The 18,141-nt window shown below is 43.9% G+C and overlaps 1 protein-coding gene across 4 annotated transcripts in view; it reads left to right on the plus strand.

Moving 5' to 3' along the window:
- Nucleotides 1-608: 608 nt before the first annotated feature.
- The window catches only part of LOC106580517 (serine/threonine-protein phosphatase 2B catalytic subunit gamma isoform), a 44,777-nt gene continuing 27,244 nt past the window's right edge, over nt 609-18,141 (plus strand). For 3 of the 4 annotated variants that reach the window (XM_014161675.2, XM_014161676.2, XM_014161679.2), the window contains exons 1-3: nt 610-1,311; nt 10,881-11,078; nt 14,128-14,252. In XM_014161675.2, coding sequence (XP_014017150.1) covers nt 1,248-1,311; nt 10,881-11,078; nt 14,128-14,252 — 387 coding nt within the window. In that variant the 5' untranslated portion in view covers nt 610-1,247. Of the gene's footprint in view, nt 1,312-10,880; nt 11,079-14,127; nt 14,253-18,141 lie in introns of all 4 variants that reach the window. The other variant, XM_014161678.2, reaches the window with a different exon arrangement.

Raw genomic sequence — 18,141 nt, forward strand, 5'->3', positions numbered from 1 at the left:
GGACTCACTAAACACAAATGCTTAATTTGTAAATTATGTCTGAGCGTTGGAGTGTGCCCCTGGCTATCTGTTAATTTTACAACAACATGAAAATTGTGCCATCTGGTTTGCTTAATATAAGGAATGTGAAATGCTTCATACTTTTCATACTCAAGAATATTTTAGCAATTACATTTACTTTTGATATGTAAGTATATTTAAAGCCAAATACTTTTAGACTTAAGTAGACTTTTACTGTGTGATGTTTACTTGAATCATTTTCTATTAAGGTATCTGTTACTCATGTATGACAATTGGGTACTTTTTACACCACTGCTCCCAGGATGCCAGCCTGGTTTAGGATCAGATAGGGCCAAGTAGTGGCATAGTGGTGAGGTTATAATGGATGTAGGGTTAGTTGGTAGGCCAATTTTCTTCCCTTTTGTCCGTCCTTTTGCCCTTCCCTTTTTGTGTCACAAAGTGTAATGAATTCATACTCCCGAACAGTAGGCGGAAACAAGGCAAGACAAAATCAATTAATTAATAGGCAGGTCGTGACCGGCATCACACGCCAGTACAGTAGGTGGCGGTGTAAGCACTTCTCGATTGCGATCAGCCAACACAAATTTAAAGAAGAAGGCGCATCGATTTGACAAAAATGGTCTGCTCGAACGCGCCCTGTCTGTGTGGGCTGTCAGATTAGCTAGAGTTTAATCCGTTGGGTTACGATCAGAACGCTAGTTATACCTGGAACAGGGCTCAATAACCACGAGGAAACGCAGATTTGAAAGCGATAGATTAGCTACTCATTCATAAAATCTAAGTAATCCAAGCCATTTGATGAGATGTCTGAATAACGTTCAAATGGCTTGATAGCTAGTGATTTGTCAATCTGATAGACATCTAACGTTAACGTTAGTTAGCCAGCTAACAGTTAGTTAGCTAGTTTAATCTTAAACTCTTAAAGTGGAAAATCGGATTTTCCACAAAATATTAAAGACTTTTGATACGCGGAACAAGCAGTCCCGGTGTTGATGGTCCACTTCAGTTTGTGACATTTTGACACGGACTAGCTAGCTAGCTCGTTAGCAATCGAGCATAGCTAGCTAGCTACTGTAGCTAATCAAATCAGTCTTTTCGGAAATAAAGCCAGTCTCTCTTCAGTCTCAACATAACGTCAAAACAGTGAAAGCAGCTAGCTAGTGCTAGAAGCTAGCTAGCTAGGTCATCGAGCTTGGTCCTGAGTTTTGAGGCAAGGCGAAACAATCATGTCTGGAAAAGACAAAGAGAAAGCCGGAGAAAAACAATCTACAACTGAGCGGCTCGTAAAAGGTGAGTTGATTTTGCAGGAGCTAGCTAGTTAGACTTCAATTTAACGGTCCATGGGTTAGACAGTTGGCTAGCTAACGTTAGGTAGTCAACAGGCACGACATACACAGAATGGACAGAGAGACAATTAATGTTACTCGCAATCAAAAAAGTTAGTTTGTCATAAATTGTCTAGGTAACTAGCTTTTCTAATGTGTATAACCAGGGATGTAGAGGTCCTAATCCAAAAAACAAAATGCTTGTTTTTGTGACAGTCACCAATTACTCTGTGATGGGTTTACACTTGTGTGGTAATTTTTAGGACCAGGTTTATAGCAGCCCTGCCATGAAGCTTGGCTGTGACCAGGACTCAGTGAATCAGGACTCAGGGGGCCCCTGTGACGTTGGCTCTAAATCAGGGTTATTTAAACTTTTTCAGATCGAGACCCAAAATGTGAAATTGACTGTCGTCCTGTGACCTAAATTGTCTTCCAACGACCCAAATTAATAATAAATGGTGTGTGATTATAAATGTATTCTCATAACTCGTGACCCACCTCTCACATTCACAGGGCCAACTTTGGGTCCCGACCCAAAGTTTAAGAAACTACTCTAAATCACCTGGACATAGTTTTGTGGTTGCAGACAGACACTTTCTCCCATGTCTACTGACTGAGTCTGTGGTCAAGGAATGTGATGCATGGTGTCATCATTAGGCAGGTTTCAGTGGGGCGGTCTAGATAGGCCTGTAATTTCTCATCATGAGGAATTGAGTGACTGGGTGCAGTGTGTCACACAAGCGTGACTGAGGGAGAGTGTGCTGTGAGAGGTTTGCTATTTCTGTGATTAGGCTGGCAAGGGGGATTCCTGCACTCTGCTGTTGTGGTTCCCTGGGCAGGCAGAACCTCGTTAGCACAGCCTGGCCTGAACCGGTCTCTTCAGCCGAACCCGAGCCAGCTCCCAGGGAGACCCCCTCTATCAACCCAGCGCTGCCGACCCATTCGGGGAGAGTGCTGGGTCTGCAGCAAGAGAATGCTCTGGCAGGGGATTGCAATTTGTATGCATGTCTGCTAGTAGGGAGAGGGTGAGTTAATTGCGGAAAGAATCTCCCCAGTGACGTGTACAACATGGTCTAGCTACCACAGGGTGTGAGAGAGTAGCGGGCGGGAGGAAGAGTGGAAGAAAAATCGGTTTGTTGTTCGTACAGCCAGCCAGAAGCAGTGGGGGTCCCAACCTGGCAGTTTAACTGTACCAGGGCTCAGGAGAGACCTGGTGAGTAGGATGATACTGCTACTCCTCTGCTGGTGGTACTATCCACACGATTGATCTCACTCACTGCTAGATATGACTTAAAAGTTACTGAAACTGATACTTTGGATAGCCTACATTATTGAAGAGATGGGATGTTGTGCAAGTGCTCTACTTGTATCACAATTGTAGCCCAGATGGAAAAGAGAGATTCATAATTCTTTCTTTATTGGTGAGTTCATATTTCGCACTCCACTTCATTTGTGTGAATTATGGGGAGCCTCAAATCAATCGTTTGGTATGGGTAATTAAAAACTGAGTGTAGCCTTGGCAGGTGTTCTTGTCTGAACGGGAGCAGCCCAGTTGGGTCCTGTGCAGTGCAGAGCATGTGATGTCACTGACTAAGTGCCAGAGATGACCACAACTCTGTAATTAATTCATTTGGTACAGGCATTCAGTGATTAGGGCAATTTGGATGGGAGGGACCTTCCCACAGCACCCTGGGCCACATCCACTGCCCTGATTCTGTAGCCTAATCATTCAGTGTGCCATTGCCCCCTTTTGTGAGTATTTGATTATATAATAGACAGACCAAATCTGAAACAAGTTTATCAGAATTCAGTGTTTCCACTATATGCATTTAGCAGCGGTGCACCGCGGCTGCTAAATCATTGCTACCACAATACTTTTTTGTTGCTCTTGTAGATGTATTCATATTCCACAGGAAGATCCAATCCCCCCCAACTGCCGCTGCGGCTGAAAAGAAATCCTAGGGGAAACACTGAGAATTAAATAAATATTGTTTGTTTGGTTAAGATGTAGGCCTACTTCATTAGATTCAAGACTCATTTGTTATGAAGCAGAGGCTATTGAACATCCATGCTAATTAGTAAATTAATCTGAAGGAAATATTAATTTACAGTGTACTGTTAGGGTTGTGGGGTGTCAAGATTTTTATACTGTCATACAGTTTCTGTACCATACCGGGTATATGGTATTACCGGAAGTGCACAGTAGGGGCGCTATAGCCCCTTCCCCCAAATACAAAATATGTATTTATTTTTTTACTCACATAACAATTTGGGCAACAGGGATCTTGATCCAGGAGGGGATTGAATGTCTCTGCTGTAACCAAGAAGCTTGATCTTGACATCTAACCACTTAGTTAGCAAGTTAACAAACCAAATGCATAGCTGGAACCCTGAGCTGGATATCATTTATTTGACATCTTCGAAGTCTTATAGTTATAAGCAGTAGTGCACCACGCAGCTCCCGCAATGTGTAATTTAACGGTATTGAAAATTATATCCTGGTATAAACTGTATATTGCCCAAGCCTAGTGTATGCCTATCATTTTGTTTCCAAAGTCCTGGTCCTCCTGACCAGTAGCAGTTTGACTTTCACCACTACTGCAGACTGAGATCATGCGCGGGTGACCCTAGAATACATGACTGATCTATGCGACGTGTGATCCAACTGCCTTGCTCCAGTCAGTTTCACTGAGATGGTGTTGATCCCTATATCTGGCCAGTAGGCCTAGCCCTTGACATATGGTCGCCACTGCCTGCCTTTGCCCCTCACTGAGTATCCATCCATCCATATTTTGTTGGATCCTTGGGGCCAGGATCTTGCCTCCAGTGGGGCTAGCTTGCTAGGCTACCAAATAAACAGACTCTGACCCTGTAATAATAGGCTAATAGAGGCTTTTCCCTAATCTCTTCTTAACGCTCGTACCCAGCTTACAGTTCCTTTCGCGTCCTGCCTCGTAGGCCCAGGAGCGCTTACGTTTATTTATACCACACTTGTCAGAGCATGACAGCTTGTCCTGATCATAGGGTGAGTTGGAGTTCACTGTGTGTGCTGCTGTAGCAATCCTACTGCAGACTGGCCGTCCGATCCTATGCAAGCCCATCACGTTTTCAGCCTGTGCCACACTTGTTCTGTGCTGCACACCAAAACAAGGCTGCAGAGTATAAGGTTCTGGTCATAAGTAGTGCGTGAATAGGTTGGACTTGCGTTTGACTGATGGTTGCTCCAAAATAAGGATACACATTTCGGTCAACTAACCGACTCTCATTAACCGGTTAACAAACGGTAAAATTTGTTCCAAACAGTAAAATGATGTGACCAACAGAGCATCATACACTGAACACAAGTTTTTCATTAAGAGCTTAATTGAAAAATGCAAAAATAGCAAGCCTATCATCTCACAGCCATGAACATGCAACTCCTGTAATGAAGCAGCCAATGTAAAACATTCTTAAAAGGGCTCCTGATGCAAGTGGTTCCTTGTGTGACCAATGAAAATCTCAGGTTGAAACTTATAATTGGGGGGGGTCTAAAGATGGAGCAACTACAATATGTTGTTATTATGACTATGATTGTGCCTTTGGCTTCTGGACAAATAAATAATGTTTACGAAAACAGGGCTAGACACAATTTTTTAACCACTTGTCCTTTGGACAAGTAGGACATATTTGTTTTGTTGTTCCAAAAGCTGAAGTCACTTGTACAAAAAATAAGTTTAACACAATTTTTATATTTTATGTAGGGTTGCACATTTTGGGGAATATTCAGAGGTGGAAACTTTCTGTGGGAATATATGGGGTACCACGCAGCTCCCGCAATGTGTAATTTAACGGTATTGAAAATTATATCCTGGTATGAACTGTATACCAGGATATATACAGTTTATATATCCTGAAGAATATGCATATTAATACCATTTAAATGTAGTTGTTTTTTGCATTGGATATATTTACCATATCATATGGAGACAGAAAAATAAACATTTTACCTTATCATAAGTAGACATAATTACAAAGGATTAAATCCTTCCAATAGAAAAAAAAATAAACAATTTAGTTATGAATTGAACTTAAATTAAATTAGTTGACTCTTCACATGGGACGATTTACTGAACAACAAAAGGGAATATTGAATGATCCATTGCATCTCCCAAAAACGTTTTCAACATACATCTGTAAAATGATAGTCTAGAAACTAAAGCTTTAGTTGTCTTCCTCTCAGGGTTCCATGTCTTATCCCTGGACCCCCTCAATGTCCACCTCTTGATCATCAGACTCTGAGGACTCATCTTAACTGTCACTTTCCAACCTCGTTGAGGACGGCTCGTTGTCAGGCTCAAAAAGCCTCAAATTTGCCCGGATGGCAACCAATTTTTCAACCCTTGTATTGGTCAGCCTGTTGCGTGCTTTGGGTGTGTGTGTGTGTGTGTGTGTGTGTGTGTTCCCAAGCAAGGACCAGTTGCGCTCTGAGGCGGCTGATGTTGGTGGGATTTGGAGGATGATGGAGGCAACGGGAAAGAGCCTCAGATCCACAAAGTCCCTTCCACCAGGTGGCTGATGAGATATGTTGGCCCGACTGCCATATTGCATCTCCATCCCAAAGCCCTTGCTTGGAAGTGTACTTCGCCAGACTGCCAAGAACCTTGCCCTCATCCAGGCCAAGGTGGCGAGACACGGTAGTGATGACACCATAGGCCTTGTTCTCTGCACCAGACAGGATGCTGTTACCAGCATACTTGGGGTCCAACATGTACGCTGTGGCGTGTATGGGCTTCAGGCAGAAGTCTTCACGCTTTTTGATGCATTTCAGAACTGCAGTTTCCTCTGCTTGGAACAATAGAGACGTGGCCTGGGCAGAACAGATTTCTTCTCTTACATCTGCAAGCAGAGTCTGAACATCAGACAGTATGGTATTGTCTCCCTCAATCTGTGCAATGGCTGCTGCAATAGGTTTTAGGAGGTTGAGGCTGCTTACCACTCTCTCCCAAAATACATCATCCAGGAGGACACTTGATGGGGCTGTCCATATTGGCAGACTGTGATATGGCCATGTCTTGGAGAGACTCCTTCCCCTCTAAGAGACTGTCAAACATGATGACAACACCATCCTAATGGGTGTGGCTGGGCAGCTTCAATGTGGTGCTCTTATTCTTCTCACTTTGCTTGGTGAGGTAGATTGCTGCTATAACTTAATGACCACTCACATACCTAACCATTTCCTTGGCTCTCTTGTGGTGTATCCATTGTTTTCAGTGCCATGATGTCCTTGAGGAGCAGATTCAATGCATGAGCAGCGCAGCCAATGGGTGTGATGTGAGGGTAGGACTCCTCCATTTAGACCAAGCAGCCTTCATGTTCACAGCATTGTCTGTCACCAGTGCAAATACCTTCTGTGGTCCAAGGTCATTGATGACTGTTTTAAGCTCATCTGGAATGTAGAGACCAGTGTGTCTGTTGTCCCTTGTGTCTGTGCTCTTGTAGAATACTGGTTGAGGGGTGGAGATGATGTAGTTAATTATTCCTAATTATTCCACGAACATTTGACCACCCATCAGAGATGATTGCAATACAGTCTGCTTCCTCTATGATTTCCTTGACCTTCACTTGAACTCTGCATCCAGAAAATGAGTAGAGAAAGCATGTCTGGTTGGAGGGGTGTATGCTGGGCGAAGAACATTCAGAAATCTCTTCAAATACACATTGCCTGTGAGCATCAGAGGTGAACCAGTTGCATACACAGCTCGAGCAAGACATTCATCAGCATTTCTCTGACTACGTTCCTCCATTGAGTCAAAAAAAAGTCTGATTTCAGGAGGACCATGAGCTGTTGCTGTCGATAAGGTGTCTGATTCATCATTTTCACCTCGAATAGAAGTAGAGGGACTTTTGTCAGAGGTTGCTTGTTGTGAGCGCTGAGGGAACTTTATGCACTTGGCCAGATGATTCTGCATCTTTGTTGCGTCCTTCACATATGATTCTGGACAGTATTTGCAAATGTAAACTGCTTTTCCTTCTACATTAGCTGCAGTAAAATGTCTCCACACATCAGATGGTGCCCGTGGCATTTTCCTGTTAAGATTAGAAAGAAATGAGTAAAAAAAAACACAAATACAATTCCATGAACAGATAAATTGTTAAACAGTTAGATTAAACAACTCCTTTTGTAAGATGCATGTTTTAAAATGAAACATATATGGAAACGGGTGAATTAACACTCCTCAGTTAGCAGGCTCAAGCAAGTTTGAACCCATATGGTAGCAAACACTAACTAGCAGAAATGGTTAACAAGTTAGAACTGATTTAAACACACTTTGCTGTAGGCTACTGTTTACTAGTTAACAAAAAATCGTGTATGTCCTAAAACATATTCATCCCACCCAGTATTGTAATCAAAACTTACCAGAAAGCATGTAGTCTTTGGCTCAGACTGTAGTAGTATGGGCTCAATAGCATCTCATTGGTGTGCAAGATCTTGAGAATCATCTGCACATGTGATGGAAGTGCACTGTGCATGTAGAGGGTTGCAATTCCATTGAATTGGGGATATTTTAACCAAAATATGCCACAAGACCTAGAATTGCCTTGTGTATCCCACAACAAAGGTTCACTTTTGGGGCGGCAGGTAGCCTAGTGGTTAGAGCATTGGGCCAGTAACCAAAAGGTTGCTAGATCGAATCCCTGAGCTGACAAGGTAGAAATCTGTCGTTCTGCCCCTGAACAAGGCAGTTAACCCACTGTTCCTAGGCTGTCGTTGTAAATAAGAATCTGTTCTTAACTGACTTGCCTAGTTAAATAAAAAATAAGCTAACTTTTTTTGATGATTTTAAGTTAAAGTTTCCCAAATTCAGACCTTTTGCAACCCTGATTGTACGCAAGGGATACGCAAGGAACATTTGTTTTATTTATTGTATTTTTTTAGCCTAGATTTATTTATTTAACCTTTTTAACTAGTTAAACAGAACAGTTTTTTTTACCATAGAGAATCAGAAAAGAATGTAGACTACACTGCCTATTGTCTTTCATATTCAAGCCTGTCTCTAAATACAACACCCCCTTTAAGGCTCTCTTGGAGGATGGTTGGCCACCCTTGGTAGCCTATACAATATTACAATTGCAACCGAATACTTCGTCTTTAAAATAATTCCCTCCAGGGTTCGATATTAAGGTTGTTTTTTATAGTTGGATTTTGGCTAGGCTACTTTAAGACATGCCTCATAATATGAACTAAAACATTCAGGTTTCAAACGATAAAGGAGGCTATATGTTTTCAAAATGCATACTGCCTCCAGTTTAGATTACAAGGTGCTGACAAACTTATAGTCCTACCGTTTTGCCTATGCACTCTAATGGAGGACACCTTTCAATTAGTAGTTGAGAAATAAAAATGTTGCCATAGAAAGCTGGAATCCTCTTTTTAATCGTGGCCATAAACTCGCGATTGCATTTTGAATTGTTGCACAGTGATTTGGCTTATAAGAACACTTCACTCCAGGAGCTGCAGCTTTTGCGCTGTCCGACAGGTAATATTCCGCTCCTCAAACGTAGCTTTATATGCTGTGTGCATGTGATTTAAACAAGATGCGTAGCGGCTACCTAAAAATGCACGTGTCAATTTAATTCCACTAAATTATGCAAATTAACCTTTAGACTGATAAGCATAACATGTCAAATGTATTTCCGGCAGCTAACCGATTAACTGTTAACGTTAACATCCCTCAATGATGTCAATGATGCTGGTGAAGAAAAGAAGCATGGACATTTGTTTCAGCATGACAAACGGTGTTTGTCTCAGACAGAAAATATTTTCAATTGATTCTGCTGCCGGCACATTGCACAAGTCAACCTCCCCACTCATCTCTCCAGACCAGCGTCAACCTCCTGGAAGCCTGAGATGAATTGTAGTAGGTTATAATGCATTAGGCTACCTCTGTTCCTCTGCACAGTCAGGTGCCATCGAGCTGATTAAACACACCCACACACAAGCTAATTAGAGCTCACTCATATTCCAGCCTTTGGTTTATGTCGCTTTCATGATCATCCTTGATGTTCTGTAAAGTGTTATAAGCAGAGCCATGTGGAGACTCTTCTCAGGCATCAAACTTTTTCAATGGAGGTCCTATTGTCTGGGGGTTTTGGGTTCTTCCTTTCAATTAAGCTCTAGACAAACAGGTGTGGGCAGTTCCTTACTAAGTAGTGCCTTATATTCATCGATCAAGTACAAGGGAGGAGCGAAAACCCGCACACTCTTGGCCCACCGTGGAATGAGTTTGACACCTGTGATCTGAAGTGACCATGATATGGATGTTTTTTTTTAATGACAGTTTGATTAGTTTGTCATTGCTGGGCTTCTTTAGAAAACAAAGACCAGTGTTCTTGTAGTAGAAGACACTTACTGTGTAGCTCTGTGAAAGGTTGTAGGTCAATTTACCTAATCTTTCAAACCAGGACAGAGGGAAGGCTAGTCCCTACCTGCCAAACTGGATATGGCCTGCCTCATTATTCAGATGGTAAATGCCTCATCCTATCAGTCTGTCTGCTGATTTGCATTGGAACAGTCCTTTCCTGTTTAACGATTGGAGGTTGTTGCCCCATGTAATCCAACTGCCAGCCCATCCATTCCACACCATGTCCATATTATAACCTAGAACTAAAAACAACAATTGTCATATTTTCTAATTGCTTGCCTGCGTAGCTACTTGCTACACAATTTAGCCTGGTTTCTGAACAAAAAAGAGGAACATTTTATTTTTCATTTGACAACAGAGTCTAGTAGCTAAAACATTATCAAATGTCTTATGCCATGGAAACCTTTTGCACTCTGTAAGGGATTGTGAGACTGTAGAACAGATTAGTGACCAGGCTAGGCGGTTCATGTGAGGTGAGCCGGGATGGATTGGTGCTCTTCGTCTGAGACCTTGCATGGCTGCATTATTATAGCGTAGCCTCTACATCAATAAGAGTCCTCTTGTGACCATAAGTTCATCACTCTCTAAATGTCTACCTCTCCTGATAACACCTCAGTGGGAATGACATTTGATACAGTGGTTAACTAGCCTACCAGGGATGCTGCCGTCCGCTGCACTAGTATATTGACTGGGTGGACACTGGAAGCAGATGGGGAAACACTTCCCATCAGTTTGTTTGAAATTGTTACTGGATGGCTTAATATTGTTTCATTGCCTAAGATCTGGGTTCTCATTCTATTTCTCTAGGCTAACTTAAAGACTAGATTGTTCATTTGTGCTGGCAAACCACATACAATATGTAGTACACTAATAGTGGACATAATGCATTGTAGATTGCTGCACTCATTTAGGTATTGAATCTAAATGCAAGTGGATCTAGGTTGCACCCCAAATTGCACACTATTCCCTATAGTGCACTACTTTTGACCAGGGTCCCATCCCAAATGGAATTCTTTAGCCTATGTAGTACACTACTTATGACCAAAGCCCTGGTCAAAAGCAGTGTACTAAATAGTAATGCCTTTTGGTACTCATCCATAATACCTGTTTGGCCCTCTGTTCCCCTGTCCAGCTGTGCCATACCCTCCACAGCAGCGTCTGTCTATGAAGGAGCTGTTTGAGGATGGCAAGCCCAACCCAGAGACCCTCCGAACCCACCTGGTGAAGGAGGGCCGGCTGGAGGAGGAAGTGGCCCTCCGGATCATCAACGACGGAGCCAACATTCTGCGACAGGAGAAATGCATGCTGGAGGTAGAGGCACCCATCACAGGTAAGAGAAGTAGAGTACTTTATTGATCTGTTTGAGACAGAAATGTTTCTACTGCACAACTCCTCCGATATAAACTCAGACACGCATTAGGTTGGAGAGAAGGAACTTGGTCACCTTTTTTGTTACTGTACACTGAGTGTACAAAACATTAGGAACACCTTCCTAATATTGAGTTTCACCCCATTTTGCCCTCAGAACAGCCTTAATTCATTGGAGCATGGGCTACAAGGTGTCAAGAGTTCAACAAGGATGCTGGCCCATGTTGACTCCAATGCTTCCCACAGTTGTGTCAAGTTGGCTGGATGTCCTTTAAGGGGTGCACTGTTCTTGATACACATGGGGAAACTGTTGCGTGTGAAAAACCCAGCGGCTTTGCAGTTCTTGACACACTCAAACCTTTGCGTCTGGCACCTACTACCATACCCCGTTCAAAGGCACTTAAATCTTTTGTCTTGCCCATTCACTCTGAGGCGTGTCTAGACTTCACTGTTCATGCAGCTTTAGAATTCTGATCATAGAGTTCTGATCATGGAATTCCAAACGCCTAATGCATCTACACCTACATTTAAATGTGTCCACATTGTGTCCGTATTACCTTTTCCAGTGCAATATGCATTCTACAAACAGTGGAATAGGAAAAATATGAAAACACCACAACTGATGGCAGTAGCTAACCTCTGTAGCTAGCTAGCAATCAACGCTAAAGGGATTGAAAACGGGTTAACATAACTCTATTTTTTTCAAAATTTTAGCTTGCTGGCTAGCATTTGAGGCCAGCAAACACTTTCCTCACACACTTGGAATGTATTTCCTCCAACGTTATAATGAAAAGGTGCCTCCCGGTCCCAAAACACAAGTTTTCTGGAGTCTTGTGGGAGGAGTGCTGATGACATCACCCACTGTATGCGCTTTCGGTGGACTTATTGCGCCCAGACTGAGGAGAAATCCGCACACAATGCCTCCCTTTTATTTATTTTTACTTTTACCACTTTTTCTCCCCAATTTCGTGCTATGTAATTGGTAGTTAGTCTTGTCTCATCGCTGCAACTCCCGTACGGACTCCGGAGAGGCGGCGGTTTAGAGCCGTGTGTCCTCAAACACAACCCAGCCAAGCCGCAATGCTTAACCCAGAAGCCAGCCCCACCAATGTGTCGGAGGAAACACCATACACCTGGTGACCGTGTCAGCGTGCATTGCGCCCGGCCCGCCATAGGAGTCGCTAGAGTGCAAATGGGACAAGCACATCCCTGCCGGCCAAACCCTCCCCTAACCCGGACAACGCTTGGCCAATTGTGCGCCGCCCCATGGGTCTCCCGGTTGCGGCCGGATGCGACAGAGCCTGGATTTGAACCAGAATATCTAGTGGCACAGCTAGCACTGCGACGCAGTGCCTAAGACCACCACGCTACTCGGAAGGCCCCTACACAATGCCTCCCTGACCACCTGAAATGGTCAGCCAGATCTGAACACAATCAGACCACGAAGTGACTTGTGCCTCTAGACCTGTCTTTTCAATTCAATCCGCGTATTCTGATAACAGAAGTCGGATGCAAGCGTCAAGTGTACACGCGACCTGAATTGCACACATACACAATCCATGTCTCAAGGCTTAAAAATATTTTATTAACCTGTCTTCATCTACACTGAGTGAAGTCGATTTTAACAGGTGACATCAATAAGGGATCATAGATTTCACCTGGTCAGTCTATGTCATGGAAAGAGCATGGAGAGTTCCTGATGTTTTGTACACTCAGTGTATGTGCCTGGCTGTTGACTTGAAGCACCCTTTCAATGTTTTACGCAAAAAGATAATTGAGTACATTCCCTCCCTTTATCTGAGGAGGAACTTACCTGCTGCTACTATGGCTGTCATTCACCCAGCCTCCACTAACTCTACTTCAAATGGATCTTATGCAAATAGTCACATTTAGCCTGTCATTAGGTCTAGTTGTGTTTAGCTTGTGAAGCCTGACCTTTTGGAATTTGTCTAAAGCAACATCCGGGTTTAGGAAGTTAGTTTTAAACCCCAGGTCTTATGGATTTAGGTTACATCATATACGTTCTATGGATTTGAATAGTACACACATTAGTGCCTTCTCGTAGCCTGGTGGAACCAGTCTGATTCCTCCATTCTGTTTTACTGCACGTATCAAGTGAAATAGAATGGTGAGAACACAGGGATCAGGTTGGTTCCACCAGGCTAGATTACTTCCTCTGGCCTAGACATGCTGAGTGAGGATGATGCATGCACCTCTCTCTCTTACACAGACAGACGGACAGACCGATGGACAGACACAGTCAGTGCCATGGAATAGTGCCCAACCAGGCCCAGAGTAAACACAGCACTGGGCTGGGCAGTATGCTCTGGTGCCACACCACTGTTTAATGCATCTGTTGACAGAAGGTGTATTGGAGTGGAGTAGACCCGTTTTACTGGCCATAGTTCTGAGCTCTATTTCACACAGCTGTCCTTACCGTCCTGATCCAGCTTCAGCACATATCAGAGTCCAAAACGTGTACACACAGCAGTGTTCTAGATTAGAATATTGGACCTTTAACTTTCATACCTTTCAAATTCTCAGCACGGCTCAGGCAATTTCTCCAAATGTTAACACATCCAGATGAATAGAGGAAGAGTATGTGGAGCAGCGTTGGTTTGGAATTGTGGAGAGGTGCGCGTTTGGCCTGTGCTTCCCCCTCGTATGGTGGTCTCAGAGCCATGTACCTATGTCACAATGGGACGCTGGACTCTGAATGACACTTTAATCTTTCTATTGAAGGGTTTTTCTTCTGACTCCCTTCAGGGTTATTCAAGATGTTTTTGTATTACAGAGAAATAATGGAGGAAAACATATTGATTTAATATAGACCTACATTTATTCCCTGTAATTCACATTTTTACATGAATAGATTACTACTTCATAGACTGAATGAGGCTACTCTCCCAAATTACTGTCAAACTATTGTCATAGGACCATGCCTCTCCTGTATTAGAGGATAATAACCTATTATGTTTCCTTCCCTAACAGTGTTGTTTGTTTGTCCTCAGTGTGTGGAGATGTCCACGGACAGTTCTTTGACCTAATGAAGCTGTTTGAAGTTGGTGGCTTGCCCAGCAACACGCGCTATCTCTTCCTCGGAGACTACGTAGACCGAGGCTACTTCAGTATTGAAGTGAGTTTACCCTACTGCCCCAATTCCCTCTATCCTTACGTCTACCAATGAAAAAGGAGAATCTAAATTTGGTTGGGGGGGGAGAGGGAATAAATAGCTGGGAGTCATTGGGGGATCAGGGTTGGCGACTGCTTGGTGAGTATTAGAGACCACTCAAAATGAGCAGGCAAAAGCGATTGGCCCTATTTTAAATCCTGCAGCAGGAGGAAATTCCCTGTCTTAAGTTTGAAGGCGAGCAGTGCGGCGGAGGCATTTAACATTGTAATGGTTGTCTGGCCCTGCTGGACTGGTGTGCCATGTTTAATTAAAAGGTTGACTCAGTGAAATGTTGTCACGAGCAGTATTGCAGATATTGAGATGAGCATAATGCACGAGATGCTCTCTCTCAGGCCCAGGGAGGGACGGACACCCGCTCTGCTCTCACAAAGCAGTATGTCATGTCTGACGTTGCTTAGGGCCGAGTTGGCTAAGTCTTTTGTTACATCACATAGTCAAAACCTTAATTTTAGCTGCCATCTCGGTTTATGGTCATAAGTCTGTGGTTCCCCACAAGGCAGAGCATGTGAATTGGGGTCAGTGTCCCCTACTTCAGCAAGATTAATCTGGGTGAACGTGTGTAGACCACAGAAACATCCTGAATTCTATTTCTATGGTGTAGCCTAAGTTGTTTTCTCCCAAGTAGGGATGATTATGTGTCTGTCTTTCTGTGCGAAGAGACGAGCTGTCTCATGCTAGCTAATTCTAAGGCCCTTTGCTGCCTTCATGCCAGCCTCTCACTCAGCCATCTGTCTCTGTATAATGTCTGCTAGACACACAGAGATGGCCCCGCCAAGCCCTCTTCAGACCATACTGCCTTAAACGCAGCCGCGAGAGAGAGATTTCTTTAAGTCATTGTCGTCATCATGGACATGTCAAATGGGTACTCAGTCTGCTGCTTTCCTGTGCTTTCTGAATGGTCATCATACTGCATGATTTAGTTTGAAATGTGAGTGGGAAATGAACATTTCAGTCTAGGAGCCAGTGTCATGTAAAGTGGATGGAAGCATTTTCACTTTTGCGTAGATGGAGAGCATTTAAATAATGAACTTTACAGCCAGTAATAAGAAGAGCAGCGTGTGGATGATTTTAGCCCTAAAGTGGTACGAGACAGAGTGGAAACCTGGATCCACACAGCAGAGTGGATTGGTCCACAGGCTACAGAGCTGGGCTGGGCTAGCTGGGTTTTGAACTAGGGCTGTGAGGGGGTTAAACTGAAGAGGCCATAGGGCCTGGTCGGCTAACTGGGCCAAACATCAATCAGCTCGGTCTGTGGTTGTGGAGGTCTTTTGATGGGAGGTGGTGGGTGAAATGTCACAGATGAAAAGGTGTCGGTGAAAGAGAATAGGGAATGACAGGTAGAGTCAAACACTGAGGGAGCTTTCCGGACAGGTGACTCCTGGGGCATTGAACTATTCTGGCTGAAATGTTGTCCTCTCCCTCATAACCCAGGCAGGTGACACCTCTGGAAGCACAATGGAGGGATGTGCTTGTACAAATCAAGGCTCATTCCACTTCCAAAATGTCAGAAACACTTAGCTAGTGTGTAGTCAAGCATGCAGTGTTTATTGTTCACTTGATTCTCACTTTACACCCTGGAAACCAGTGGCAAGGGTTACTCAATGGACTATCCTGGTTAAATAAATACTAATGAAATGACTCCATGTGCTCTCTGTTACACATCCTATATAGGTTAGTAATGATGACTTACTGCGCCTTAGTGTAGGGGTAAGGAGGAGGGTACTGTCAGTGCCTTGCTCTCCTAGAAGGACTGGCAGAAAGAAGCTGTGCTGCATAGATTAAACCAGTGTGTTAACTAGGCCAGTAATGAGATTTACCATTGGTCGAAGGCCAAGGGTGGACGAAAGGGGACCGACGCACAGCTCAATGAATGTGTAGGTGGTACCGTTCAAAATGTCATGCTATTTCCTAATGTAGTGCACTACTTTTGACCAGTGCTCATAGGGCTCTGGTCAATATTTGTGCACTACATGGGGAAAGTGGCGCAGTGGTCTAAGACTGCATCTCAGTGCTAGAGGCGTCACTACAGGCAACCTGGTTCAAATCCAGGCTGTATCACAACCGGCCGTGATTGGGAGTCCCATATGGCGGCGCACAATTGGCCCAGCGTCATCTGAGTTTGGCCGGTGTAGGCCGTCATTGTAAATAAGAATTTGTTCTTAACGGACTTGCCTAGTTAAATAAATGTAAAAAAAATTCAAATAGGGTGCCATTTGGGACGTACAATGTGAGATCTATCTACCCCACTGAATTCATCTCCATCCACCTCAGTATAATCCTCCCAATGGAACTCTGAATGGAAGCAGCCAGGCACTTTGGCCCTATCCCCCAGCCAATGCCTCCTCTGTACACCCAGATAGATTTTTGATTCAACGGAGCTGGGCTCAGAAACCTGTGTATTCCAGTTCCCTATGATGGCCAAGCACACAGAGCCACTCTGGAATCACACATAAAGGAGGATAGGCTATACAAGGAAAGGGGATCTCGCTTTTAAAAGTAGGTAGCATTACCATTTCAGGCTGGCGATTTGCTCGGGCATATCTTAACACATGCAGGAGGTAGCAGCCACTCATGTCTGACACACAATGTGCTGTTCTGCTGCCTTTGTCTGCCTCCCCCGCTCAGCTCAGCTCAAGGCTCCAACAGGCAGTCTGGCTGAAAGAGGGAGCAAGAGAGAGAGAGAATACAGGAGTAGCGCTCTCCTCATTTAAACGCCTGGTCCCTTCAGCCTCCACCATCCACCCCCTCACTCACACTAAGAGGTCCTTTCACCGACTACTGCCCCCCCTCTTCACCCTGGCCCCCTCCCTGGCCTGAACCTCTCCCCATGGTCAGCCAGTCCCCTAGCCTGGTCCCAGATTGGTTTGTGCTCTTGCCAACTCTTTGCTTTCATTGTCAAGCCATGTTTGGCATGCCAATGAGTGACATGGAGTTGGCATGATGGCACAAAGACACTCACTCAGGTTACCATCTCAGCTCCATAACACTTTGTCCGTCCTAGAAATTAGGATTCAAGGGTAGCGTAATGCTCCCTCTCCACACCTCTCGCTTCCATTGTCTGTTATTGGTGTATCATATGAATGCACACCTGCTGGCCTTGGTTACCTCGGCACCCTGTTCTCAGGACTTAATGTAGGGCTCTGGTTGTGTTCCTGGCTGTATGTTTATTCTGAAGAGGAGGACTGGGGGCTGAGAGAGAGACTGAAAGTGGCAAGCCAAGTGGAGACTGAGTGCTGCTACCTTGTCTGTCTGTTGTCTGGGGGTGGAAGGGGAAGCAGTCTCATTTGGATTGTAAATGCTGCCAGCTTTTCATATTGTCGTCGCACATTAAATGCGTACTAGACTCTATTTGGGTCCAGCATCAAAGAGTGTCTGAGGATAAATACATTTTGATTGAATCTGGTGGGCGGTTTTTCTCCCCCTATGAGTGCCCTAAACGGAGAGAGAAAAAATGGTCTATTGTTGCTTTTCAGAGGAGGTCAGTTTCAATGCTCAGTTTTTTTTCTTCTTCTCTGTGTACTGTAGACACAGGCCATCTGGTTAGTTGAAGAGGTGGCTTTGCCTGCATCTTATTTGGCTGGATCATATGTTTTAACTAGGGTTGCAAAGGGAAGTTGTTACTTTCCAGATTTACCAGTAAACTACCAGAGTTTGGTAACTTTCAAGGAATTTATGGAATTTATCACATGCCATCTAGTGGCCTTTTTGGGTACTTCAGATTATCACAGGTGTCTGTCTCTGGCCCTTTGTGTGTTTTTTTTTGCCAGATTTTAAAATATAATTTAAAAAAGCTGTAAAACATTATCCTGAATATAACCCATCAACTTAATGA

This window comes from Salmo salar, chromosome ssa20 (assembly GCF_905237065.1).
Source record: "Salmo salar chromosome ssa20, Ssal_v3.1, whole genome shotgun sequence".
Classification (NCBI taxonomy): Eukaryota; Metazoa; Chordata; class Actinopteri; order Salmoniformes; family Salmonidae; genus Salmo; species Salmo salar.